The sequence below is a fragment of the Camelus ferus genome, chromosome 15 (genome assembly GCF_009834535.1).
Source record: "Camelus ferus isolate YT-003-E chromosome 15, BCGSAC_Cfer_1.0, whole genome shotgun sequence".
Lineage (NCBI taxonomy): Eukaryota > Metazoa > Chordata > Mammalia > Artiodactyla > Camelidae > Camelus > Camelus ferus.
Window position 1 is genome coordinate 55,609,289 of NC_045710.1, and position 27,461 is coordinate 55,636,749.

Consider the following 27,461-nt stretch of genomic DNA (forward strand, 5'->3'; position numbering starts at 1 on the left):
TAAAAGTGGTATAAACTACAGTTATTTCTGTCAGCTAATTATTACTGATCTGCAAATACTATGACAAATTACTATTTATATTGTAAATTTTTCAGCCACAGTAACTTGTCTTATTTTTATTTGACAATATAATATGTTGTCCTGTAGACAGTCTTTGCATTTTAGCAATAAAACATGCAATTGGAAAGGTGGAATAGGGTCACAGAAACCAAGTATGCAGAGAGTCTCAAGAAGAAAAGGAGAGCCAGTGGTATGTAGGGAAGTTCAAGGGGAGGGCACATTGAAAGTCTTCGATTTTACAGAAATAGGTCTTACGAAAAGTGGTCAACCTCTTCGAGTTACAACCCTAAGTTAGTTTCTTAAGACACTTCTGATTTCAAAGTCCACCAGGCATCAGAAATAAAATTTCAGAATTCTTAGTCAGAAAAATCATAACTCTATTCTTGTTTTCATTTCTTTGAAGTTACTACTTTGATGTCAAGTGTGAAATTCACTGAGAGGAGTTTGGGGAGGTGTGTTTTCCTTTTCATCCTGTAGGTGTCATCGCCTAAATCCTGAATGTTTAGTGCTTTCATTTTCTAAGAATTCTGAAATAGGTTTTATATCAAAATCTGATGTTTTGAATGGTACTTTTAAAATTTTGCTTATTTGCAATATGCCGTTAGTTAAAATTGAGGCCCTGTGTTGAGGTCTCCTGAAATGCAGTGTAGAAGCTCATGAAAATTTTGAAGTAGGTGCTCATGCTTCACATCTGTGGAAAATGTATTTAAATTTAGCATTAAAGATCATTTTATCTTTGTCTTTCATTCCAGGAACTTGTGTCCCTGAAGCCTGGTAAAGCTGCAGAGCTGGTTCCACTCACTTTTCTGAACAGATTGAAACAGTCAGGAAAAAAACTTTAGGTAAATTTTGCAGAATATATTGGGAAGAAACATCTAATGGAGAGACAGTTATTGAACCTGCACTTAAGAACTTTTGATTGTGATTATTTCTTCAGTTGATAGTTCCTTTTAATAGCAGTTTCTACACATTGTGTGTTTGTGTGTATTTGGGAGCAGTTGTGGATCTCTGAGTCTGGACATGAGGGTGTTCATCTTTGTGCATAAGAGACACTAACATCACAGAGACATTACTGGAGCTGTAACCTGCACTCACCCTGGACATCGTCACCACAGAGCCCCCCCCCCTTTGCTGTAGTAGCTGCAACGGTATTCTCTTTGGGTTTCATGTTATTTGTTCAGACTTCTGTCATCCTCAGAAAGGGTTAATGATGAGTAGAATTTTTCTTGGGAAATCTTCCCTAGAATACAGCTGTATTAATGTTGAGTAGTGAGATGCCCAGTTGAAAGTACTGTGTCATGGAGCTAGCGTTCCCCTCGTCACCACCACGGCACTGCTGGGTGGGTGCTTTGCTCACTACCATTATGGCCACGAGTGACAGAGATAGGGAACAGGACAGTGACAGTGACATAGCACAACCCAGGGTCTCCATGTAGCAATAATAGTTGTAGGAGACATGTACACAGGATGGAAACCAGAGCATGAGTGGGAGGCAGCTGGCATAAGAGACAGAGATATGGAGTTCATTCATTCACGTATTTCATTTCGCACAACTGTGCCCCCCCCCATGCACCGCAGTATGGTAGGCTCTGGGGGCACAGGTAAGTGTACAATGTTTTCCTTAATTTTTTCATATGAAGCAGAGAAGTACTTGTATAAACATAGTATAGTGTTAAAAGCTCTACACGAGACATATGGGCAAAAGTGTTGCAGGAACAAGAGGAGAGAGGGATAGACTGTGTGAGACAGTCAGACAGGAGTTCCCACGTACGCGTGAACTGGGCTTAAATAATTGGTGTCAGTTTTCTAGACAGAATTAAGAGGGAGTTGTAGATAAAGAGTCCTGGGTGTGTAGAGAGTTAAAGGGACAAAGCAGCATGCATATTCAGAGGGTGACGTTGTGGGGACGATAGCAGAAGGTTAAGCTATAAATGGTGTGTCAGGGGGAAGGGTTAGAAGTATAGAGACTGGAAAATAGGGTTTTGGGGCTTACAGTGAACAACTTAATATGTAAAGCTAAGAAGTAATATACTGAGTTTTCTGTGTACTGGAGAATGACTAAAGGTTTTTAGGCAAGGGAACTATACCATTAGATTCATTTTATAGAAAATTAACCGTGTAGTGTGAGTATGACTTAGAAGCAACACCACTGAATATTGTTACTGAAGATTGTTTTTCCATTTAAAGTGAGAAATACCATGATTTAGAAGGTCTGTGATGTAATTAGCACTGTTATTTGGCCAATAAGTGATCTTGGTTTCAAAGTAACATACTTTTTACCTGTAGCCTTAATTATAGATGTGATTACATAATGCTGCTCTCTTGCCTTTTTTGTTTCAGAGAAGATCTCCATGTAAATCGACAGTTGCTGCAAATGTCTCCCCATGTCACAGAGCCGTTCTCTGAGCTGCTGTGTCCATTCAGCACCAGCCAGGTTGTAGAGATGCTGCCAAGCCTGGGGTGCTGCCTCCTGGAAGAAAGCATTCTGATAAGACCAATGGTGTAGAGGAGGCAAGAGTCGGCTTTCCTTAATCATCCACTGTTGTATAAGTGAGCAAAGGGAGACTCAAATTACCTGCCTGCGTTCGTACCTGGTAAGTGCTAGCAGCTGAGATTAAACCCAGATACTCCGTGATGCATGAGCTCCATTGCTGTGATAAATTTCATCTCCATTTATTCCAGTAAAATCAGAAGCAGCACATGTCCATCATTGTTATTAATCAGGGTTCACAGCTATTCAAGTCAACTTGATAAATGTAGAAGAAGGAATAGCATAGAAATATTAAAGGAGAAAACAAGCTGTTACTTGTAGGCACTAATGTTAGTCCTGTTGTGCTGGGACTTACAGGCTGAATGGCAGCTCAGGAGCCTTAGCACAGGCGTTGCCTGGATCCTCTTTCCTCCTTTTCTCCTGCTTCCAAATGAAAGTGAATGTGTGTGCAAATGAATGTGGAAGCAGGTAGAAGGGAGGGAAGCTTCCTGGCAGGAGCTCAGGTGGGCAGCTGAAGGGAGCACTTGAGGGGCCCTGTGGCAGCAGGGTGGGTGGGGGCAGAGAGGAGGCAGTTGGATGTCAAAGTCACAGCCAGAGACTGAGGTCTGACCCCACCCTCATCCCCCAAAAAACCAGTCACTCCTGCTGTGAGGAGGTAGAGATGGGAGGGGTCTCCACACCCACATGGGCTGAGGTTCAGAGGGTGGGGCTGCAGGGAGGCTGGGGGATGGCTGGAATGACCTTTCTCCTCTGCTTCCCTGTTCTGCATCCCCTTTGGCTGGGTTTACAGATCCTTCCCTGAAAGATGGGGTTGGGGGAGGGGTGAGGTCAGAGAGGCCCAGAGTGGGAATGATCTCTATGGCCACCATGGGGCATGCAGGCAGGCCCAGAGCCCTGGGGCCCATGTCAGTCTGTCTGTCGAGCTGTGCACAACCGAGACCCATGTGGCATACAGTCCTGAACGGAGCTGCCCACTGCTCCCACCCACGCATAGATTGGGAAGAATGTGCCCAGATCCCTGGCTCCCTGCTCCCCTGGACACACTGGCAGGTGGCAGACAGGTACAGAGAGCAGTTGCCTGTGAGCAAGGCCGAGGCCTGTTTCAGGGCCCAAAGCCTGGGGTTGTCACTGCCCCCAGCAGCCCGAGTCCGAGACTCCCCACCATAGTCCCCTTTCCTGCTTTCTCTTCCAGCTGCTGCTGGCAGCCCCAGGCCGGGGTCAGGGCCCTGGATGTTAGAAGCCACTGCTGCCCCTTCACTCTCCTGAAGCCGTCTCCTCCTCCTGCCTCCGCTCAGAGCCCCTGCACCCTGGCCCCAGCCCGGCCTGGCCCCGCTCACCACTGGACCCTGGCATGTCAGGGCCTGGCCCGCGCATGCCTGTTCAGCCCGTGGAACCCTGGTGGCCCCACCAAAGATGACAGGCCAGGCCGATGTCCCGATCACCCTATGGGTTTTCCATCTGCTGCTGCTTGGGCACCAGCCAAGTGTGGCCTCAGAGACGGATGTGCATCCTTGGGTGGGCCATGCCCCATGTTGGTGCAGAACAAGTTCTTCAAGTACTTCTTGGCGGCCACTGAGTTCTCTGCCAATGCTTTGCACTTCTCCTGGACCCTGTGCAACCCGAACCTGCACCGCTACATGCTCTGCATGAAGGTGGCCAAGGTGCCCACCTGCAGCAGCCCCACCTGTGTTGGAATCTACCAGTTGGAATCCTTCCTGGAGTCCACACCCAGCTGCCTGGGCCTGGAGAGCTGTGACGAGGTGCTAAGGCTCTGCGACACCTCAGGGCCCCTGTCTTTACTGTAGGCCAGCAAGCAGTTCCTGCAGATGAAGGGACAGCTGCTGCCGCAGAAGGATGATCCTGGGCTCCAGGGCGGGGCCCTCCCACCCCAGCGACAGCTTCTCCGTGGAACATCTGGTCATGGGCAACCACAACCCCCGTGACATGACTGGTGGCCCTGAGAACTGCCTCACCAGCCTGACCCAGGATGGGGCGGGGATGCTTTCCAGGTGAGTGACTACTGGGGAGAGGCCCAGAGAGCAGCATTCTGGACAGAGGGAATGGGGAGAGGGTCTCTTCTGCTGGGCTGACCTGGCCACCATCCTTGAGGGCTCCCTCGGGGAAGCCAGTTGCACTGAGAAATGTCCTCTGCAGGCTCACTGAGAGAATAGGGACCTGGGGTGCCTGCCTGAGGCCCCCAGGGCCGGGCGTGGTGCCGGCACACTGGGAGGTGCTTGCTGAGTGTGCAGGGAAGGATGCGTCTGGTTTCTCCCAAGATGAGGGAGTTTTTCATTTCTGGCTGGTGGAAGGCCCCTCCTCTTCTGCAGGTAGGACAGTTTTAATGGGCCAGCAGGCTGCCGTGGCCTGTGGCAGGGTCTGCAGGGGCCTCCTGGGACACGGGAGGAAAAATGAGAGTGGGCTGTCGGGAAGTGTGGTGAGGAGGTGCAGCTTGGGGGTTTCACTTGTGGCCGCACAAATCCTTACCCTGCAGCTTGTTAGTTACCCAGCTCCTGGGAGGTGTTCTGGTGCCAGGGACGAGGAGCAGTGAAGAGGCACAAGGAAAGTTCTTTGTGTCCTGAGCTGCCTTTCAGGTCATGGGAGGGAGAAGGCAGTAATAGCCAAACATAAAATGCGGTGGGTATGGGGAGGTTGGGTCCCTGCTGTTGGGCCTGTGTGTCACCCGGAGTTACAGGCTCATTTGGTCAGGGGGTCGTGTTCAAGATTCCGGGAGATGTGCGGGCAAGCCTTGTGAGCTTCAGCGACAAAGGTGGGGGATGCATGGGTGCTGAGTGGGAACCTTGTGGGAGGGGTTGGGGCACTTCACCTTCTTACCAGTTTGGTTTCCTTGGTGAGCGGGCCACCTGCACAGGAGGGCACTATCAGTGAGCTGGGACACTGGACAGGACTCCATGGCAGCAGGGCAGGCGAGGGGCCTTGCAGATCCTTGGAGGGGAGCCCTCCTTGCAGGAAGCCCAGGGAGTCACGGGAAGCTAGGGCCACAGCCAGGGCAGGGAGGGCAGCAGGGGCCAGGCTGGGCTGGGCTTTCATGCCAGCAGGTCATCGTGGGGCCAGGTGATGAGGTCCAGGGATTTTGGCCCCTCCTGAGCTATTGGGGCTCCTGGATTCCACAAAATAGCCTCTGGAGAGGCACCAAGCAAGCTACGTGGGGTTACAAAGGAAGCCGGCTTTCCTGGACCTGATTTTGTTCATAGCCTCAAAGCTGAGGATCAGGAGAGGAGCTAAGAGGTGGCCAGAGCCGTGGGAAGAGGGGGCAGGTGTGGAGTCCACAAAACCAACAAAAAAAAAAAACACATTTTTCGGGGCCCCCAGTGCTGGGGTGGGAGACCGGGAAGGCAGATCTTCGGTCTGGGCAAGGTGGAGGTCAGCTCCCCCCACCTCCCCGGGCAGCATGCTGGTAGTACTGGTCCTTGGCAGCTGGGGAGGAGGTGAGTGGAGCAGCGTATGTAGGGCTTTTCTGAGGAGTAGAGATACAGGGCATTGGCGGGTCTGGGAGGTGGGAGGGTGCAGGAGCTGTCCATGCTGGCAGCCTGGGCCCCTGCCCAGCTCTGCCCCGAGATCCAGCCAGAAGAGGCAGAGCAGGCCAGTTCCGTGGTGCTCAGACACATAGCAGGACTGCCTTCTGACCAGCAGAGCCTGCCCCAAAGCCCAGGGCGTGGAGCGGTTCAAGTTCTAGAGGACGGTCCCTGCTGTGGAGTCGCAGGGCTCCAAGGAACCCTGTTTGAGAACTTCATGGGTGGGCTCTTCTGGGCTGTCTTCTGGTCCCAAGAGTAGCTGAAGTCTCACTCCAGAGCCTCAGTCCTAGGGCTGTGGCTGCCTGACAGGGCTTTGCCCTGACCTGCCCCTAAACTCCCTCCCCATTGGTACCTCCCTCCTCCTCAGGGTCCAGGCCAGAATCGCCCCCCCCCCCCAGGCCCCACAGCCCAGCTGGGGCTGAGGTTCTCTCTCCTGTGTCCCGAGCATCTTTCCTTTGCTTCCTTCCTCCCCGAAGGTCTGCCCCCCTGTGCAGCCAGGGTGGGCTCTCTGGGACATTTCTGATTGGGGTGCTGTCCTGCTTCTAATGCTCACTGCCCCCTCTTGCCCTCTGTGCAGGACAGAGTGTGGGCCTGGCTCACCCGACATGCGCTGGAGAGAGGAGTGAGCTGGTGCAGACGAGGCCGGCCCACAGGGATGCTGGGAGGGCCTCGACTTGGTCCGGCTCCCATGGACCCTGGGACAGGGGCAGAATTCAGATCGGTTCTGCCTGTCCTGGGGCAATGCCAGGCCATGCAGAGAGCAGGGATTCATCCAACAGACCTGGGCTTCGATCCAGTCTTGGGCGCCCAGGACCTGGGAGTTCCCCCCAGGGTTGCTCTTCTGTGGCCCCCAAGTGCCCGTCTGCAAAGTGGAGCTGCAGCAGGTACCTTTAGGACTGCTGCTGCAGAGACCCAGCACCCGGCACAGGCTGGAGCCCAGTGGTGGTCCCCTCCCTCCGTGAGCCCTGCTCTTCCCTCCAGGCCTGCGAGTGCACAGCGTGGTGGAGGCAGCCCTGCCCTCACCTGCCTCCACCACCTTGTCACCCCCAGCACACAATCTGAGCATCTACTCCGGGCTGTACCTACTTTCCAGACAGGAGGGCTGTGGTGTGGGCTGCCAGGGGGCTGGAATGAGGAGGGGAGGGTATGGGCCCAGCCTGAACCATCTTAGTCTGTACAGGCCCCTCGAGGGGGAAGGTGCTGGGTTTTGAAATAGCCTTGACACCTAGTCAGTGGGGACAGGACAGAGTGAAGCGGCTGTCACGCAAGGTGGTGTTGGGGGAGGCACTGGACTGTGGTCAGACTTTCTGCTGGGGTTCTCCAGGACATCAGAGAGGGTCCATTCTGGGGCTGGGGCCCTGGGTTGGGGGCTGGTGGCTGCATTAGGTCCCAAGTTGGGTGCAGGGGAGGGCATGCTGCAGCTGGGGCTGAGGCTCAGGAGAGGTTTCAGGTCCCACTGCCACCCTGCCATCAGGCCGGGTGGGCACCTTCCCAGGTATGGGATTGGCCGTGGGACCTTGGCCCTGGTCTCTGTCCCCAAATGTTGATTAGGAGGCCAGGGCAGATGGCTCTGCCCACCACCAAGAGTGTCCTCAGAATGGTCCAGAGGCAGGGCAGGAGAACAGGCTTCCCAGTGATAGGGGCCAAGTGCAAGTGTGCCCAGTACTGCTTGGAGGGGCAGCATGAGGAGTTGGCAAGTTGCCTCCTCAGAGGACATGAACATTTGCCACTGAAGACCCCCCACAGGGCTGCCCCTGGTGAGCCAGCATCCCCAACCAGCCTTTCTCCCCCTGAGGTCCCCTCCTGCTCTATCTCTGGGTAAACCAGTAGGTCAAGCTCTTAATGCTTATCTGAGTGCATGAAGCCTCACTCCCACCTTACATATGGGGACACCGAGGCTGGGAGGTGAGGGACAGGCCCGAGTCCACACAGCCATAAGAGGGGCAGCTCAAGTCCAGCCGTCCTGGCCCCGTTGGCCCAGAGCCGGAGGCCGCCCACATCCAGCTCTTGCCATGCCTACAGACCTGTCAGGACAGATGCTAGGAGGGGACTGCAGAGCAGTGACCGACCTTATGTCACTGGCCAGCTAGGCCCAGGCAGCAAGAAGCAAGGAGTCCCTGTGGGCAGGCGGCCAGTGCGTGCATGGTATGCAGAGCAGAGGTGCCAACACCACAAGGCTGGGCCAGCTCTGGGGCACAGACTTCAGTCTCCTTCCTCTGCCCTCTGGCCTTGCTGCTGTGTGGGGTGGTGGCCGGCCAGGGGCTTTGGGAAGGGTAGGAAAACTGAGGCTCGTAGGCAGAAGGAACTTCCCAGGGTTCACGAGGGGGCGAATCGAGGAAGGGCGGTGCTGGCTTCCTGAGGCCAGGACAGCTCTACTGCATCCCCGCTCACTTGGGCCAAGAGCTGCCCCCCTTCCCCGGGTGTGAGTGGGCGGCACACAGCCGGCACCCTCTCCTGGAGCAGGGCAGGTGACCCCAGGGGCACGAGATGGGGGTCAGTCTGTGGGGTTCAGGTGTGGGTACTCAAGCCTCCTTACTGTGACTTTGCCTGAGCCTCGGTTTCCTCACCATGAAATGGGGGAGTGCAACCTTGCTGACTTTGCCAAGGCAGGATGCAGGGATCCGTCCAGGCAGAAGCCTGGACTCAGTGGCTGCAGGAGGATCTGGGTGGGGGATAAAGGAGGGAGCTTTCTGGCAGGATTGCAGATGGGAGGCTGATGTGGGCACCTGTGTGGCCCTGTGACAGGGGGCAGGGTGGGAGGGTGCTGAGAGGAGGCAGTTGGATGTCAAAGTCACGGCCAGAGATCTGGGTCTGACCCTGCCTTCATCCTCCAATGAATAGGTCATTTTTTTATGCGAGGAGGCAGAGATGGGAGGGGAGTTTGCACCAACATGGGCTGAGGTTCAGAGAGTGGAGCTGCAGGGAGGCTGTGGGATGGCTGGAATGATCTTTCTCTGGCTGAGTTTACAGATCCTTCCCTGAAAGATGGGGTTGGGGAGGGGTGAGGTCAGAGAGGCCACAGAGGCCCAGAATGGGAATGACCCCCATGGTCACCACGGGGCTTACAGGCAGGCCCAGAGCAGAGGGGCCATGCCAGTCTGTCCAGATGGGCACAGCCAAGGCGTATGTGGCCTGCAGCCCTGTCTGGGGCTGCCCACTACTCCTACCCAGGCCTATGTGGGAGAGGTTGTGCCTGGGCCCCTGGCTTCCTGCCCCTCCAGCCCCTGCAGGTGAACATACTGGCAGGTGACAGACAGGTGCATAGAGCAGGTGTTTGAGAGCAGGCCCGGGTCCTGTGTGAGGGCCCCAAGCTCGGGGTTGTCACTGCCCCCAGCATGCTCGAGTCCCAGCCTCCCCACGGGGCTGATAGTGCTCTCTTCTGCTTTCTCTTCCAGCCGCCGCTGGCAGCCCCAGGCTGGCGTCCAGTCCCCGGATGTTAGGAGCCACTGCTGCCCCTTGGTCGCCTGAAGCCCTCTCTTCTTCCTGCCTCCGCTCAGAGCTCTGCAACCTGGCCCAAGCCCGGCCTGGCCCTATTCGCCGCCAGACCCTGGCATGTCAAAGCCTGGCTCATGCCTGCCTGCTCAGCCTGTGGAACCTTGGCAGTCCCTCCAGCTAGGATGAGGAGCCAGGCCGCTGCCCCAGGCGCCCTGTGGGTTTTCCATCCGCTGCTGCTGCTGCTGCTGCTGCTGCTTGGGCGCCAGCCAAGTGTGGCCTCAGAGACGGATGTGCGTCCTGGGGTGGGCTGTGCCCCATGCTGGTGCAGGGCAAGTTCTTTGGGTACTTCTTGGCGGCCACTGAGTTCTCTGCCAATGCCTCGTGCTGCTCCTGGACCCTGTGCAAGCCGAACCTGCACCGCTACAAGCTCTGCATGAAGGTGGCCAAGGTGCCCACCTGCAGCAGCCCCGCCTGCGTCCGCATCTACCAGTTAGAATCCTTCCTGGAGTCCACACCCAGCTACCTGGGCCTGGAGAACTGTGACGAGGTGCTGAGGCTCTGCAATTCCTCGGGGCCCCTGGCCTTCCTGCAAGCCAGTAAGCAGTTCCTGCAGATCAAGAGACAGCAGATGACACCGGGCCCCAGGGCGGGGCCTTCCCACCCCAGCGACAGCTTCTCTGTGGAACACCTGGTCATGGGCAACCACAACCCCCGTGACTTGGCTGGTGTTCCTGAGAACTGCCTCACCAGCCTGACCCAGGATGGGGTGGGGATGCGCTCCAGGTGAGTGACCACTGGGGAGAGGTGCAGAGAGCAGCATTCTGGGCAGAGGGCACGGGGGAGAAGATCTCCTCTTCAGGCCTGCCCTGGCCACCCGTCCCTGAGCACTCCCTTGGAGAAGCCAGTTGCACTGAGAAGTTCTCTGCAGGCTCACTGAGAGAATAGGGACCTGGGGTGCCTGCCTGAGGCCCCCAGGGCCGGGCGTGGTGCCGGCACACTGGGAGGTGCTTGCTGAGTGTGCAGGGAAGGATGCGTCTGGTTTCTCCCAAGATGAGGGAGTTTTTCATTTCTGGCTGGTGGAAGGCCCCTCCTCTTCTGCAGGTAGGATGGTTTTAATGGGCCAGTAGGCTGCTGTGGCCTGCAGGGGTTTCCTGGGACATGGGGGCAGAATGAGAGTTGGCCTTCGGGGTGTGTGGTCAGGAGATGCCGTTTGAGGGCTGCCTGTGTTGTGGCCGCAGAAATCCTTATCCTACAGCTAGTTCCCCAGATCCTGGGAGGTGTTCTGCTCCAGGGACTAAGAACAGTGAAGAGGTACAAGGAAAGTCCTTTGTGTCCTGGTGCTGCCTTCCAGGTCGGGGGAGGGAGGAGGCGGTAACACCCAAACACAAGAAGCAGGTGTCAGGTGCGGGGTGAGGGGGTTCCCTGGTGTCAGGGCTTCATGTTATCTGGAGCCGGGCTGACTTGCTCAGGTGCCTGTGTTTAAGATTCTGAAAGAGGTGTGGGCAAGCCTTGTGGCTGTCAGAGGGAAAGGTGGGTGTACCAGTGTGCTGGGCGGGTCCCAGCAAGGTGGGGTTGGGGGCACAGTCCACCTTCTTAGCTGTTTGGTGTCCTTGGTGAGTGGGGCACCTGTTCAGGAGGGCATGATCTGTGAACTGGGACCCCGGGCGTGCGTCCATGGCAGCAGGGCAGGTAGGGAACCCTGCAGACACTTGGGAGGGGAGCCCCCCTTTGAAGGAAGTGCAGGATGTTGCGGGAGGCTGGGGCCTTAGCCAGGGCTGGGAGGGCAGCAGGGGCCAGTCTGGGCTGGGCTTTCCTGCCAGCAGGTCATCACGGGACCAGGTAATGTTGTCCACGGCCGTTGGCCTCTCCTGAGCCAGTGGCACTCATGGATCCCACAGAATAGCATCTGTAGAGGCACAGAATAAGCTAAGTGAAGTTACAAAGGAGGTTGTTTATCCTGGACCTGTTTCTATTCACGGCCCCTGTCCGAGTACCCTGGGTGAGAAACATGTTGAACCAGCGTGGTGCCGGAGAGGATCAGAAAATGAGGGAAGAGGTGGCCAAAACCCCAGGAAGAGGGTGCAAGTGTGGCATCCAGGAAACATCAGAAAATCTCAATCTTGCATCCGTGTATCAGGGTCCCCAGCACTGGGGTTGGAGGCCTGAGGGCAGATCTTCGAGCTGGGCAAGGTGGAGGTCACTGCCACCTTGGCTGGGGCAGCTTTCCTCCTTCCTTCAGGGTGGAGTGTGTACAAGGGGTGTGTGTGCATGTGTTGAGTGCATGGGGCACGTGTGTGCACACGATCACGCCTGCCCCCTTCCAGCATGTCAGTATGTACGTGTGTGCATTGCGTTCTTTTGTGTTTGTGAGCGTGGGAGGTACTCGAATCCATCGTGTGAGTGTGTGTGTGTAGGCTGTTTTCAGCAGTTGTGACAAAGCGCATGTCAAGGCTGTGTGGCAGGGCTGGGGGCCTTGGGGGAAGATGGCTGGCAGGTCCTGAGGGCTGAGGCTGCCACGATATAAAGTGGGGAGCTCGGCTGCAGGACAGGACACGATCATTCGGCCCAGAGGCAGCTCAGACCCCATGTGCGTGCCTGGGACTCCGAATGCCTTGATGCTCTGAGACCTTGAAGTAAAGATCTTGGTGGTGGTGACAGCAGCCACATCTGAGTGTCTCCTTTGTGCAGGAAGCACCGCCTGTCAACCAGTTTACTCCTCCCAGCAGCCCGGGGATGTCTCCTCAGTGAGGCGGCCCCCTGCGCAGGGCCTTTGCACAGGCTGTTCCCTGGGCTGGGACACTCAACCGCACACCCACAGGGCCCCTTCCCTCAGCTTGTTGTGCCCTGGCCATCCTGACCCCCTGACCATGCTGCTTCAAGTGGCAGCAGCCCCAGCCATGCTCTCACTGCACCCTGTCTCTTTCTCCTCCCACATGGCATCGCCTGTGAACACCGGGTAATTCCTGTGCCCTTATTCTCTGTCCTGCCACGATGTAGCCCCCAACAAGGCAGAGGAGTTTGCTTGCTGGCTGATGAAACCCGGCACACAGGAGGCCCTGGATTAATGCTTATGTAGTGGAATGAGGCACAGAGATGTTAAGGCAGCATCCAGGGTTACACAGCTTGTAAGGGGGAGACAGAGGGCAGAACCAGCTCTTGTCACCTGGTTGTCCCGCCCGTGGTGTCTCCTGCACTGCACTTTACTGGTAGGAGGAGTGTGTGTGTGTGCACATGTATGTCAGGGTGGGGTGGCACACAGACTAAAGAGGTCCAGCAGTCATTCAGAAGACACGTAGCTGAGCTAGGCAGGTGCCCGGCCCCAGTTCTTGCTGGCTGAGCCTGTGCTAGGGAGCTTCGCCCCTCACCCTGGTTAGGGGAGGCTGGGTCACGTGTCCCTCCATCTGTAGCCCAGCTGGGAGCCAGCAGGAGGCCCAGGCCAACACATGGCCCTTTCTCAGGCCTGCCCCCGCCTGGCCTGTCCAAATGTGACATAGCTACATCACGCATCTGGCTGGGAAGTGTTTCTTGGGCCAGAGCAATTGTCCTCTGTCCTCCACCTCTTGTCTGCCTGGCGGCATCTCTGCAGCTACTCTCCCGCTCCCCTGGCCTCTCAGCTCCATGTCCCTCTCTCTCTCATGGTAGTCTTTTGTGCATTTTCCTACCCCTGGTCATATGGGCCAAGTCAGGACCCATGGGTGCTGGGGTAGGGGGTACTGGGGACTGTGTGGGGGAATTCAGAGAGAGGTCCTGTCCCCTGTGGTCCTCATTTGCACATCCATGCAGGGGGCTGAGGAGGAGTCCCGTTGCCCCAGGACAGGCCCTAACTTCAGAGGCTCTGGACCACGCCCTGGATGCCTAGGGAACCAGCCTGGTAGGCGAGAGCAGGGCAGGAATGGACAGGGGCTGACCCATTGCCTCTGCTGCCCCACCTGCTGGGCTGAGGAGAGCTCTGTCCAGGAAGCAGGAAGGCCTAGCAGGATGCAGGCCTCTCGCAGGGCCCTCATCCTGGCCGACTGGGGCCACAGGGGCCAGGGAGGCCACAGCCTCCAGGCTGGGCCATCAGGGTGGGAAGGAGGCTGGGAGCCCCCTCACCATGTGCCCTCTCTCCTAGGTGGCCAAGGCTACCTGGCCACCATTAATTGGCTCTGTTAATGCAGTAATGAGACAGAAACGAGGCTTACAGACAGAGGGGGCATTGAGCCAGGGAAGAATGGCTGCTTCTGTCTGGGCCTGAGAGGGGCAGCCCAACCCCCAGCCTTGCCCACTGCTCTGCTGCCCCCTAATAGCCCACCCAGCCCAGGAGCCCTGTGGCCACCCAGCAAAGGGGGTCTTGAGAGCCTCTGCCCAGCACTGCGGGCCCCAGGAGTCCTTGTGGACAGTCCCCCATTGTGGATGCAGTAGTCTGAATAACATTTGTCAAGTGTCAGCTATGAGTGGGACACACGTTAAAGATACAACAATGACAACAAAACTAGCAGTCACCACTCGCTGAGTGTCCCTCCATGATGGGAGCGTGGCCAAGGTCAGGGGGCAGTCAGCTTCTGGGATCAGGGCTCCATACGTGATGCAGAGCATCCACCAGTAGTTGAGTGTCGCTCTGTGGTGAAAGTGCAGCCAAGGTCGGGGGGTGGTCTGTGACCAGAATCAGGGCTTGTGTATTACTGGGGCCAAGCACCCTGTGTCCAGGATCAGAAGTCAGTCTGTGGTGAAGATCAAGACTCAGTGTGTGACCAGGGTCATGTCTAGGCTTGGGGGGCGGGCAGTCCTGTGAGCCACTGGCCCCCTGCGTGGCCTATCCTGATCTGATCCCTCCTCTCCGCCCCCTCCTCCCACCACATCCTCACCACCTGAGTTACCAAGGTAACCAGCCCTGAAATAATCGGTGTTTTAGCAGCTGAGGCCTAACCTGAGTCTATCCTGAAAGACTGAGTGCTGCAGCAGTTGCCTTGGAAACAAGGGGCATCCTCTCTCTCCCACCCACTGCCAGTTTCCTCGTCACTCAGGCTTCCAGTTGGGACCTGGGCTGGGGCAGCAAAAGGGGGATGGGCAGGATGTGCCCACCCTGGCCCTGCTTCCAGTCCTGTCTCCTGGATCCCAGGCTTCTTTCCCTTTATCTCAGTGTGATGGGGTGGGATGGCTCAGCAGGGAGACCACTGAGGTGTAGAGTGCCAGGCGGAGGACCCTGTGGTCAGTTTTGGCAGGCAGCCTTAGTCTGGGGGCCAGTGAGCAGAGCACTTGGAATCTGATCCTGGGTTTGATCCCAGCTCCTCTCCTTGTCAGCCTGGTGGATAACTTGGTGCCTCTGTCTGCATCTCCCAAATAGGGATGGTCATGGGCTGTTGAGGTCACCTGAGCGAAGTGGCAGTGTTGAAGGCCCGATGTCTGGGTAGCCTCGGCTCTCATACCTTCAGAGCCTCTCCCCTACCCTTTCCCAAGGGCATGGAGGCAGTCCTGGGGCTCCCTGCCTTCCTCCAGGCCCTGGTCTGTTCCCCTTCTCCTCCCCCTGGCCCCCAGGGTCCTTCCACAACATTCCCAGTTCAGAGTGAAGTCCTATTTGTGCAGTATCCTTGAGACCCTGGCTTCACCTGTCTTCTGAGACTTGGGCCTCCACGCTGTCTCCAGGGCAGACCCTCCTGGCTGTCTGGACCACGTTTCTTTGAGTCTCAGTTGTCTCTGCTGTACGTGGAGTGAACATTTGGTTCCTGGATGGTCTGAGACGCAAGGCTTCTGTGTACTGAGGTGACCAGCATGGAGCAGGGGCAGGGGGGAGGCAGGACTCCCTTGCCCAGGTTGCTCCCCAGAGAGCCAACCTTGGTGGGAGCAACCTTCTTTGAAGAGTGTGGAGCCCCATCCCACTCGGCCCCCTCCTCAATAGGGGAGGCAGGGCATTGCTTCACGTGGACAGGCTCACATCTTCCCATCTGAACAATGAGAGCAGAGAGGCTTCCCTTGTGGGATCACAAGGCATTGTGTCCAGACCCAGGATGGGGCTCAGAACCAGGCCCTTGGCCCCCCCAGAGTCAGGGTCCATGCAGAGCTCAGCCCTGCCCCCGCCCGCGGCCCTCCCTGGCAAGTCCTCCCTGGGCCTCTACTGCACAGCTAGAAGCTCAGGGGTCAAGCACGGTGCACACCCACCCCAGTAAGGTTGGAGCCACCCCTTCTATCTGTCCCTTGTCTGGCAGAGGGACTCTGCCTCTGGGTTCAGGGGAAAGTGGGACCTGTGGGAGGGTTGGCTCTGAGAGGAGAGAAGTTTCTGGAAGGGCGTGGGGGGTGTGGAGTTCTCGGTTGCCACATAACTCAGCAGGGAGAAGGAGCCCCGCCTTCCAAATTGGGGGAGTTAGTGGTGTCCCTTCCTAGTGACCAGTTCATTCATCAGACCCCCTTGATGGTTGGTTCCCAGAACAGGCACGGGGACTGCTGGGAGGGGACTCTGCACCTGTCCAGCAGACCTCTCCAGAGGAGAGCACCTGGACACTGCACCTGCTGGCCATCAAAGTGGGTTCCCTGGGATCAACTCTGATCCCAGTAACGTGTCCACATCTGTCATCTCCCATTTCAGGCATCAATCCGTCCTCAGATGATGGGTGTGAGGCTGGGATGGGATGTACTTGACGGGCCCATGATGGTGGGTGCGGGGCCACCATGTGAACCTGGCCCTTTGGCTTCAGAGCCCACCCTCTGGGATCTGTGCCATCCTCATTCTCACCCCAGGAGGTGGGTCTGCTTCCCAGGGCCACAGAGAAGCCAGGCTCCAAGTGGCATTGGGGACCCTCTTGCCAGGCCAGGTGTGACCTGCCCTCAGGCAGCCCAGCTCCCTTGCTCCAGTCCCAGTGGAGTAGGTGGCATGGGGCAGTGGCCGAGGTGTAGCTTAGGTTCTGGAGCTGGGCCTTGGCAGTGCCGTCTCCTTCGTTCCTGGTACGACGTTTGGTGCCATGTCAGCACATGCAGGGTGCCTGGCCCGGCCTGAACGTGGCCCACAGTAGGTGCTTGGTGAGGCTGCGTGCCCTTGAGTTCACCCTAACCCTGCTTTGCTGGGAGGGCAGAGGCCTCAGGGCGATCCTGAGAATAAAGAGGATGATGGCACCAGGGTCCCTTGAAGAGGGAGTGATCTGGGTTAAGTGTGGCCTTCGGAGAGAAAGCCTGGGTGAAGCAGCCTCTTCCCGAGCCCATCAGCATGGCCTGGAGTGCTTGCCCCAGATGTGAGGCTTCTCCATTCCTCACTCCTCAATGGCTCCTCAGTGTTTAGAGGCTGTCCCTCATCGTGTCCCCCATGGCACTGGGGCTACTAAGGGGCTCAGGTCTTTGGGGGAATGAAGTCATGACTGCTGAGGGGAGAGGGCCAGGATGGAGAAGACCCAGGAGAGGGCTTGAAGGAGGGTGGCCGGAGGGGCCTGGAGGCCCTCAGCAGCCAGTCTGCTGGGTGTCGGGGAGGCTCAGCCTGGTGCTCAGCCAGCAGCTGTGAGAGCTTGATCACTTGTGCTGTCCCTGGGGGGCGTGGGAGAACGAGCGCACAGGTCATGGCTGGGGCAGGAGCGGGATGAGGAGACGATGCTCAGAGGAAACTGGACCGAGGACCACAGGGAGAGGGCAGCAGGGTGCGAGGACCTGTGCCCAGGAAACAGAGCCCAAGCACCATTCTCAACCCCATCTCCCCATCACCCTGTTGTGTAAGGCAACACTGGGATGGGTGGGGTGTCTTTCCTTCATTCATTCATTCACTCTTTAGACCTAGCTGGGGCTCCAGCTCTTTTTCCAGCCCCCACACTGGGGACCTGGACGCAAAGCCAGTGGAGACCCTGGCCCAGCTGCCTGTAGACAGTGCTGGAGGGCACCGAGTCTCCAGGGGGAAGTGGGGTGGGCACCGGACCCCAACTTCCCCAGCACCTCTGCCCCTCCCTGCCCAGCTGGCCTCTGCATCACACCCCACTGCTAATCCCCTCTGGGCCCACACTCGCCTCCTGACCGCCAGGCTGCTCTGTCCCAGATCCGTGCTTGGGAGGGGTCCTCCCCTGAAAGACAAGTTGGAGCCCGTGCTCCACCAGCTGCTCCGCGGGTGGCAGCAGGGCACACGGGAGTACAGTGGGCCTTCGTACAGGGCACCAAGTGCAAGGGCCATGGGGTGGAAACTTGAGACTGCTTCCTGCAGCAGTGCCCACGGCAGGGCCTTGCCGAGGGACATGTGGGTGGGGGACCTATTGGGCATGAACCACGAGGGAGGGGCGAGACCACGTGGCATCTCATTGTGGGACCTTGCAGTGCCCCTGGGGATGCTGGGGCAGGGGGGTGATGATGAGGGATCAAGTGCATGTGAAGCATTTGTTTTTTCCTGTATCAAGCTGAGCTTGGCTTCCACTCTCAGGGTCTCAGTTTCTTCTCATGGCTTCCTGCCCCTTTGTCCCTGTGTCAGCAGCCCTGTGGCTCCAGTATCTGCATCCTCCTTGTCCTCTATGCATGGCGGCAGCCCGCAGTGGATGGAAGTGGCACCCTGGGCATCGGGGAGCAGATGCAGTGTCACGTGGTGGTGGCATACAGCAGGGGGAGCATGCCTGATTAGGGCCCTTCTTAGGGGTAGCAGCCGGCCAGAGCCCCCAAGATGAGCACCAGCAATGCAGCACCCGATGGTGTCCCAGTGAGTGTCCCCCCACCCCATCGCTGGCCTCTGGGGAGGGGCTTCCTGAGAGACTGGGTGGGCTTGGGGCTCAGCTCTCCTGGGAAATGACTCCTGCTTGTGATGATGGATTTCCTGGAGGGATCTTGGCCTTCCTGGCCCTGCTGCCAGCTCTCCACCCCTCTTCCTGTCCCCACCCCCACTCACGTCCCGGCCCCTGGGCAGAGCCCTGTGAGATCTGTGATGAGGACAGCTTCGGTGCTGTGCTCTGGAAGGAGATCCTGGCCAGAGAGGTGGCCGCAGTCTGGTGTCCTCACAATACCACAGGTGAGGACTGAGGGGTCGGTGTCGTGGGGGACTCCTATCCTTGAGATGCTAGCCCAAGGGGCTGTCAGCACAGGTCACACGGCCATACCATGCCCAGGAAGCCCAGGCCCTGAAGCCGGGGCTGTACAGGTGGGGTGGGGCGGAGGCTCAGGACCACTGTGTCCTGAGAGTTCACCAGGAACCAGCGCCTTAAGTCCTTTAGTGCAGTGTCCCATGGAGCCACCCATTGACATGTGGGAAACTGAGGCACAGAGACGTTAACACAGTAGCCGGGGCTTGTAGGATCACTAAGTGGGAAGTTGGCTGTGAACGTGGTGTCTTAATCCCCGTGCAGCCCTGTGGAGTGATGGGAGATGTGGAAAAGGCAGAGTGGGCTCCCAGAAGGGGCTTGGCACATCAGTGCATTGATGTCCTTTGCCCCTCATATTTGAAGAGTGCAAGCAGGTTTGGAGTTGTCTTTGCTGTGCAACATTCAGGAAGTGACCCTCCCTGAGCCTGTGTTTACTTTCTGTAAAACAAGTGTATTGTGGGTTCCTTGTCCTCCCAGGGACCCTCCCCCTAGGGGGGCTGTGTGTTCCCAGCTGTGGTTGCAACCCCCCCACCGTGTTTTGTTTATAGAACAGTGTGCGTCTGGGTAGCGTGTTGCAAATCCACAGAAGTAAAATGAAGAAAACCCAGGTCGTGGGATGGTGTGACTTGTCTGGCCTTTTGTCTGCGTGTACAACCACATTTTCCCTCGTTTTGATTGTGTACCATGCAGTAGAGCAGGGTCCTGTCCTGCCCTGTGGCTTCTGTTGGGTGACAGGGTTGTGGCAGTCTCCTAGGGTCATCGCCGCCGTGTGTGTGCGCAAGTGTGCCTGATTCCCTGGGAGTAAGTTCTGGGTCACAGCCTGTACCTGTGTTTAAGGCAGTGGACACCTGATGTCAGTTGGCCCCAAGGCTGCCTGGCGCCTGCTGCGGCACACCCAGGCCATCGGGTCCCCTGCCCCCATGGGTGGAGCTGAGCAGGGTCTGCCCGGCTATTGGTTTTCCCCAGAGCTCTGGATAGGAAAGGTCTCTGCCCCCACGCAGGTGGGGTCCCTGAAGGTGTGGCTCTTGCCATGTCCCAGGACCTGGTGCAGTGCCCGACATGAAGCATTTGTTCAGAACTGTTTTAAATGAAAGACATCTAGGGAGGCCTGTCCCTTGTGCTGGGTCGTTTGTATTGTGGCCACGGGCAAGTGTCTGCTTCTGGTGCTAAGGGTTCCAACTGGAGGGGCTTGTTCCTGGGAGCCATGGGTGGGACTCCTGTGCTTGAGGTGGACACCCACCTGCGAATCAGGAGACAGAGCTGACCCGCCGTCTCCCCATGCCTCATCCTGTTACGCTGTGAGCTGGACGAGGAGGGAATCGCCTACTGGGAGCCCCCACCTACATCCGCTGTGTTTCTATCGACTACCCAAACAACCAGATAATGGTCAGGCTGGGACAGGGGTCTCCTACCCAGCCCAGCCCATCTCTCCAGGGTCCTCCTCTGCCCTCTGTACTCTGACAGTCCTGTGTCCCCAGTGGCACACTATGTGGATGTAAGTCAGCCATGGCCATGACTGGGGACTGCAGAGGACTTTCTTGATGTGGGAAGTCCTTGGTACCTGTAAGAGATGGCACCCACCCCTTCTATCTTCCAGGCCCAGAAGCAACTGGCAAAGGCTTGGTGTGGACTGCCCGGGGAGGCGGTCTTTGAGGTCATCCAGACACTGGAGTGGCCACCAGGGCATATAAAACTGGACTTTAGCTCCTGCTCCCCATCTGGGCTCAGAGAGGGGATAGGAGCTGTCCAAGGCCACAAAGCAAGGCTTAGATGCCTGAGCCAGTCCCTTCCCCATTCTGGGTCTCAGTTCCTCCCCCTCAAACTCTTACTCTGTGGGAAGAGGGTAAGCAGAGTGCCGGGCACAGGGTGGGCCCTGCAGTGATGGTTGGGTGGGGCCCGTGGGGCCGGCAGGTGGCCTGAAAGCTCCCCCTCCCTCCCAGGACACCACCAACCAGACTTGTAGTCCGTGGCCTGAAACTGACCTGTAAGTTCATCTGCGCTTTTTGTCTTTGGGGCCTCGGGCCTCGGGGGGAGGCCGACCTAGCAGGGGAGGTGCGCAGACTTCAGGTTTGGGGGCCACTGACTCCCCCACTCCGTCTGTCCTGCACGGTCTCCCTGCCCAGGTGAGGGTCTAAGGCAGCAGGGTCCCACCCAGCTGGCTTCCACCCTTCCCAGGGAAGTCCACAGTTGGGGATCCAGAGGGGTGTGGCGGTCCCCCCAACACCGGCCAGGTTACATGCAGGTGGTATAGCTTTGCAAGAGCACCGCCAAGAACTGGTGCAGCAGGGTGAGGCCCCGAGGGATCAGATGGGAAGCAGACGGGGGTGCTCCTGGGGCTCTGGGCTAGTTCCTTGTCAGGCAGTAGCACCAGCCCAGGCCAGGTGCTGCAGCAGCGGGAACCAGGGGGACAGGGCACTGGGCTGGACTGACCAGGCAGTGATTTAGAGTTACAGGGCCCTGCGTGGGTGCCCAGAGCCAGGTGTCCACCCAGACACAAGGAAGCAAAGAGAAAGGTGGAGAGCTATGTAGTAACAGGGAAGAGTTTTTGTGCAAAAGCCCTGTAATGGGGGCAGCATCCAGAAGTGAGGAGGGTCAGAATTTGTGGTGACAGGGTGGGAGAGAACTTAGTGACCAGGTCCCAATGGGCCAGATCACCCTGGTGGTGGCTGGGCCTCCTCCCTAGAGGTTTGGTGTCCATTGGGGTGGGTCTGTATGAGCTGCATGTCATTGTCACCAGCCACCTCTCTCATCCCTGGTTCCACCAGTCCCCAGGCCAGCCTGTGGGCCAGGGGGCTACGTGTGGCAAGTCCGTACTGCTGGGTGTGGTGCGGTGACGGAGGTGTGTAAATGAGGTCAGGGAGGCTCCCGCAGTGGCTGACCCTAGAGGAGTCTGTGTTTTTCTGTCAGAGAACAGGAGGAAGCTCTTTAGGCAGAAACACACTTTGAGCAAAGGTGTGGAAGTTAGAGGGTACAGGAGGAACGTGAGGCCAGGATGAGTATGTGACTGGAGAGGAGGATGGATGGGTGCGGGGGGGAGGCTGCAAGGGGCGTGGGGCCAGTTTGTAGTGCTGTGTGTCAGCAACTATGGAATTTGTCAGGGAGGGATGACTATCATCCATCCATCCTCCATCCACCTGTCCACCTGCTCAGGTATCCACCCACCCACCTTCTATCCATCTACTCCCTTGGCTATCCAGCCACCTACCTATCCACCCATTTACTCACTCATCCACCCATCCAGTCCCTCAATCCATTCATCCATCCACCCACCCATCCATCCACCCATCGATATATCCACGTATCCTCCCATCCACCCACCCATCCAGTCTTCAGTGATTACTGATCACTGACAAGGCACTGCTTTAGGAGGACTGCCTTGTCAGTGGTCAGTAATCACTCAAGACCTCAGCCTCCTCTGATCCCCAGCGAGGAGAGACAGGAAAGTGGGAACGTATAGTTCCCTTTGAAACTGTCAGGTCATGGCACAGGCCAAAAAGTGGAGCCAGTGTACTGAGTGGCAGGTGGGGTGAGGTGCCTTTCAGAGCAGGTTCACAGAAGCCTCAGGTGGTGCTTGAGCAGAGGCCTGACAGTACTGTGTACCGGGTGTCTGGGGACAAGCATTTTGGCAGAAGGAACAGGCAGTGCAAAGGCCCTGTGGTGGAAGTATCTAGGGCCATATGGCAGACTCCACTGCCCTTTCCAACTCTGGGTCTGGGATTGTGAGGATGGGCTGGGGCAGGGGCCTGGGCTTGGGGAGAGCAGGGGCAGACCCCATAGCCTTGGGAAACTGGCTCTCTGGCTTTGGTTGCTGTCAACTGCTTTTCTCTGGGTTTTGCACGTGGTGCAAGCTCTTTGTTCAAAGTGGAGTATCAAAAAAGGTTGAAAAAAGAAAAAGGAAGAAAGAGGGCCCAAGTGCTCTCAGGGCCCAGGCTAGCCATAGTGGGAGGTTACACTGTGGCTGCAGGTCCGTTTAATGTGGCCCCTTGATGTCATTACAAGCCCCTCCCCACAGCCCAGAAACCCTCCCCAGTGGCTGTTTGAAGGCTGCCTGCAGTGCACTGGGGATGCCCGTTCACCCAGTGGCCCAGCACCCTCGCTAAGACAGCTCTGCTCACATTTTGGATTGTTCCTTAGGCCTTGAGTCCCCTGGACAGTTTGAAGATCTTGGTGGTAAATTGCTTTCCAGAGATGTGGACCCAGCCCCTTGGCCCCTAGGGCAGCAGGCTGTGCGCAGTCTAGCCAGCCCAGTGAGTGTGACGTTCGCAGTCCCCAAGACTGTGGGACCTGGGGCAGATTCCACCCTCTGGGAGCCTCAGCTTCCCATCCTCGGGACCAGAGTCAGCCTGCTTGTGGGTGGGGGCAGAGAGGTGATGGGGAGTAGGCTGCAGCCAGGTCCATGAGGTGCTTACCACTGGCCATGGCCTCCACCTCAGATGTGGGGGGCCCACCCACTGCCCACCCCTGGTCATCTCTGAGTGGATGACACTGTTAGGGTCTCTGTGCCTGGGCCCAGGGCTCTGAGGCCAGCTGGAAGGTGCCCCAGAACACATTTTGCCCACAAGCTCCCTATTCAGTCCTGGGCACGGCCTTAGGAGACTGGTTAACTATGCCTGTTATGTTTGGGGAAGCTGAGGCTTAGAAAGGACCGTGGTCCAGCTCAGGATGAGGACTGCGGTATCTGATCCAGAACTGTTCAGCATGGGGCCAAAGGCCAGGGCTGGGCAGGGGAGGGAGGGGGCTGTCGCTTCCCCTCCCCCATTCTTTCTCCTTTGCCCTGCTCTTTGCTGGACAGAAACCCTGTCCATTCCCAAGTGGGGCCACTCCTCACATAAACAGGCTCAGAGGAATCAAGCGTTTCATGAAGTGGGGACCAGGGACAGGACCCCAGGTCTGCTTCCACCAGTGAGTTCAGAGATTGGGTCTGTGCTGTCTGGGCCTGTGTTTGTGTGTTTGGATGAGAAGGGTTCTCACGTGTGTCCAGAGTTTTGTGTGTGGGGGGGGCCACTGGGGGCTGAGTGCCATCAGTGATGTGACTGTCATCTGAGTAGTACTTGATGTTTTGATCCATGACCGTGATCCATGACTCTGTCCCTGGTCACTGATGTAGCCTAGATTCCAGACTCAGATTGAGCCCTGGTCCTGGTCACTGGTCACACTCTGCGTCTTGACCCTGGTCACACATTGAGCCATGATCCCATGTCTCATCTGGAGTCATTTGTGCGCGTTCATATGTAATTATGCACGTGTCATGTGCTTGGAAGGCAGCCCCCTGTTCCAGCCACGTGCAACTGTCAGCCATGTGACATGCTTGTCTTGGAAAGTCTGAGTCAGAGGTTTCCACCCACAGCACAAAAGTGTCTCACAAAAGTGAGACAGAACCTGTCACCCTAGTTGTACACACATTTGCACACACGTGCTCAATGAGTACACATGAGGTGACTTCTCCCAACAGGACTCACGGCCCCATCCCCACAACACTCCTACACCAGCCTGGCCGATGGCAGTGAGGGCCTTGGGAGCGGGGCCATTAGGGAGGGAAAGGGGATCTTTGCAGAATTCCCAGATGTTTGGGTGGGTGGGTGGAGGACAGGCCCAGGAGGATGGACTGGTGCCGGGGTTAAGGGGGGCCAGGAGCACATCCAGGGAGTTCAGTCCTGTGGTTCTGCTCGGACAGCTCGCTGGGTCTTTCACTCGTGGCGGCTGCATGGGTTTTGCAGTTCCTATTTTAAAAAAGAATACCCAGAGTTACATTGAGCACAAAAGTGAGAGCTGGCAAGATCCTTCGAAATCACCTGCTGTACCATCACTTGAAAACAGTGGAGGTGAGGCCCAGCATAGGGACGTCAGTACAGGCCAGGCCTGGGCCAGACACCTTCCACGGTGCTCATCCTGCTATGCCAGCGTTTCAGGAGGTGTTCTGCCTGACACTGATCCCACGTGGGCTCCAGGAAGGGCAGAGTTCCATACCCACTGTGTCATCTTCTCCTGGGTCCACGTGCCTGGCAACCATAAAGGCTCTCAGAAGTCCTGTAAGCGGCTCCTGTTCCGTTGGGTTGGGGTTTCCCTAATTAGTGGGCACTTGGCACCCTCACTGAGCTGGCAGAGCAGACACTAGGACTGGCTGGTGGAAGGTGTGACCTTTCCGCATGGTCTGGTGGGTCCTTTCTCAAAACCTGATCCCACTCCAGGCACCTTTAGAGCCGGCTGGCTGAGGAGACTGGGGCACGGAGTGCCATTGCCAGGCCCAGGGTGGCCCCATGGGTCATGCCAGTCTGTGCTCTCTCCCTGCCTGGGCAGACCCCAGCCCTGCTGGATGCAGCTGTCCTGGGGGACGCTCAGGACCCAGGCCCATCTCCCTCTCTGGGGGCCTCACCCAAGTGCATGTCCTGGGCCCTTTAACACCCTTGCCCCATCCCTGTCCCTGGTTTCCTTAGAGAGGGCAGTGAAGGGGCAGGCCAAGGGGGACAAGAGGAAGGGTGTCCAGCTCACTGTCAGAGTCAGCCAGTTTCCAGCCCGACTTCTTCCATGCTAGCTGAAGGGCATTGTTTGCTGCTGCTGGGCCAGTGGTGGCCCTGGTGTCTAGGGGAATGGGGCGGGGTCCTGTATGGTGGGACCATCACAGACATGTGCTTGAGGGTCGGGATACACTGGTGTGGCAGGGTCGGGGGCATCTGGGTGTGGGGAGCTTTCCTGGGTGGAGTTCAGGGCACAGGATTCTCCTGCGGGGCTGCGTCTGGCTGTGTCTGGTCCCTTTGTTTTCCGACCCCTGCAGGCCCAGTGTGTGTCGGTGGGGGCGTGCAGTCCTATGAGTGGGGTGTTCACAGTGACGAGTGTCAGGGGTGAGGCCTGACAGGGTAAGCAGCGAGTGTGGACAGCTCTGAGTTCACGGGATCTGCTGGACAGGCTGGGGAATGGTGCAGGGCAGTTCTGGGAGGATGCCTGCCCTGGTGCAGGGTGCTCAGGGCAGCTGCAGGGCACTGGCAGTGGTAATGGTTGTGGTGGTGTTGATGGTGATGAGGTGGTAATGTTGGTGGTGGCAGTGGTAATGTTGGTGGTGATGGCACTGGTGGTGGTTTCAGTGGGAACCGTGAGGGTGGAGGCTGTTGTGACAGTTAAGATGGTGTAGGGGATGGTCTGAGCTGTTCGTGGGAAATTGTTACTGAGTCCAGACTCATTCTGCTTGCCTCATGACAGGCCAATAAATTGGGAGACGAGTTGTTGGGGTAAGGAATAGCGACTTTATTTGGAAATCCAGCAGACTGAGAGGACGGCAGATCAATTTCTTAAGAGACCCATCCTGCTCCAGTCAGAATACAGGCTCCTTCTATACAAAAAAAAAAAAAAAAGAGAGAGTGGGTGGGGTTTGTTGTTGCAAACTTCTTGCTGTAGGAATGCTTTGTTCTTGCAGCCATCCATGTGGGTCAGGCCATGGTGTTCCTGCAAACCTCCAACAAAGCAAAGGTTATTCTCTGTTTTGCAACTTGCCATCTCTGCCTAAGTGCAGAAGTGCTGACATCCTTAAAGGTCAGAGCCCCAGAGTAGGCTCTCCTCTCTATTTCAGGCTAAAGGCAATATTGTTTCCCAAAAGGTGCAGAGCTGGCAAGGCTGAGACTGGAAAACAGGGCACAGTGGTCAAAACTAAAGGAGCAGATCCAATGTGGAGGCAGATTTGTTCTCGTCTGTTACAATTTGAAGCCCCCGTCCTCATGGGAACCAGGACACACCCTGGGCAGTTAATGAGGCTGAGTAGGTGAGGGGGCTGGGTGGGAGGGCAGAGGTGAGAGCTCATGGGGCCACACAGTCTGGAAAGGTGTCTTGGAGGGGACAGAGATGAACTGGCAGGGGTAGGGAGGTTTGGGATCTACTGGCGCCCGTGCAGGTGCCCAGAACCCAGCACGCAGCCTGACCAGGTCGGCCAGGGATGCACTTGCTGAGTGAGTGACCTATCGGCTTGTGGTTGAGCTGCGCCAGTGGTTGGAGCGTGATGGGGTGTGGGTGTTGAAGCCCCACGGCTGGCATGAGTAGGTGGCAGGCCTGACAGAGGTGGGCCAGACATGCACCAGGTGAAGGTCTGAGTGAGGGGAAAGGGCTCAGGCAGGGGTGCAGACCTCTGAGCTGGGCGGAGTCAGCAGATGCCCTGGGGTTGTCGAGACCCTGGCTCCCCCAGTGCGGGACACTTCCTTGCAGGGCTGGGGAGCTGAGGGGCCCCCCTTCTGCAGGGCCTCTGTGACCCTGTCCAAGTGGGTGGGGTGGGTCAGGTGAAGAGCCACCAGACCCCGAGGATGGCCAGGTTTCCAGCCTTGGGGCAGGCCTGCGGCTGGAAGCTCTGACTCAGCATGGCCGGCACCAGGTAGGAGCCAGGAGTTTGGCATCCTGGGCTATGTGAGAAGCCTTTGAGGCCCTGATTCACAGACCCATGGGTGCTAAGTGAGCCTTAGACATCGTCAGTGCCTGGAGAGCCCGCCCCCCATGGGTAGGGACAAAGGCCTGAGGGTGCATGGTTCTCACTCAGCAGCTCACTCAGCAAGATCGAAGTCAGGCCGATCTCTGTCCCCCAGGGTCCCCTCAGGTCACAAGCATTGCCCCTACCCCTCAACAGAGAGGACATGGCACTGATCTGGGGAAGCAGGCGTGGGCCTGTCTGGGGAGGGGGGTTCTCACGGGCTAGTGGTCAGAGGGGAGCTGGGCACAGAGTGGGAGGTTGAGGAGGCTTCCAGGAGATGGCAGTGCCTCAGGAGAGCCCTGAAGGAAGAAGCTGAGTCAGCCAGGGGACAGGAGGGGATGTGGTCAGAGGGAACGGCGGCCAAGGTGAAGGCCTGGAGGCAGGAGAGGGCGCTGTGTTGTGAGTCCCCAGCGGCTCCATCCCAGCTGGTGTGTGTGGGCGGGGCTGCCCGCCGGGGCTGCTGGGGGACCTGTGAGCTCTGATGAGCTCCAGCT

The 27,461-nt window shown here is 57.4% G+C and overlaps 1 protein-coding gene across 18 annotated transcripts in view; it reads left to right on the forward strand.

Annotated features, from left to right (window-relative positions):
- LOC106730389 (adhesion G protein-coupled receptor B1) overlaps positions 1 to 27,461 on the forward strand; it is a 57,334-nt gene that overhangs the window by 12,800 nt on the left and 17,073 nt on the right. For 16 of the 18 annotated variants that reach the window (XR_004326442.1, XR_004326447.1, XR_004326439.1 and 13 more), the window contains 4 exons: positions 813 to 902; positions 2,401 to 2,654; positions 3,744 to 4,560; positions 9,480 to 10,302. Coding sequence is in view for 1 of the 18 variants with exons in the window: in XM_032497935.1 (XP_032353826.1) it covers positions 9,836 to 10,302 (467 nt within the window). In the remaining 17 variants the exon portion in view is untranslated. Of the gene's footprint in view, positions 1 to 812; positions 903 to 2,400; positions 2,655 to 3,743; positions 4,561 to 9,479; positions 10,303 to 17,546; positions 17,550 to 19,575; positions 19,587 to 27,461 lie in introns of those variants that run through there. The other 2 variants (XR_004326454.1, XM_032497935.1) reach the window with 2 other exon arrangements.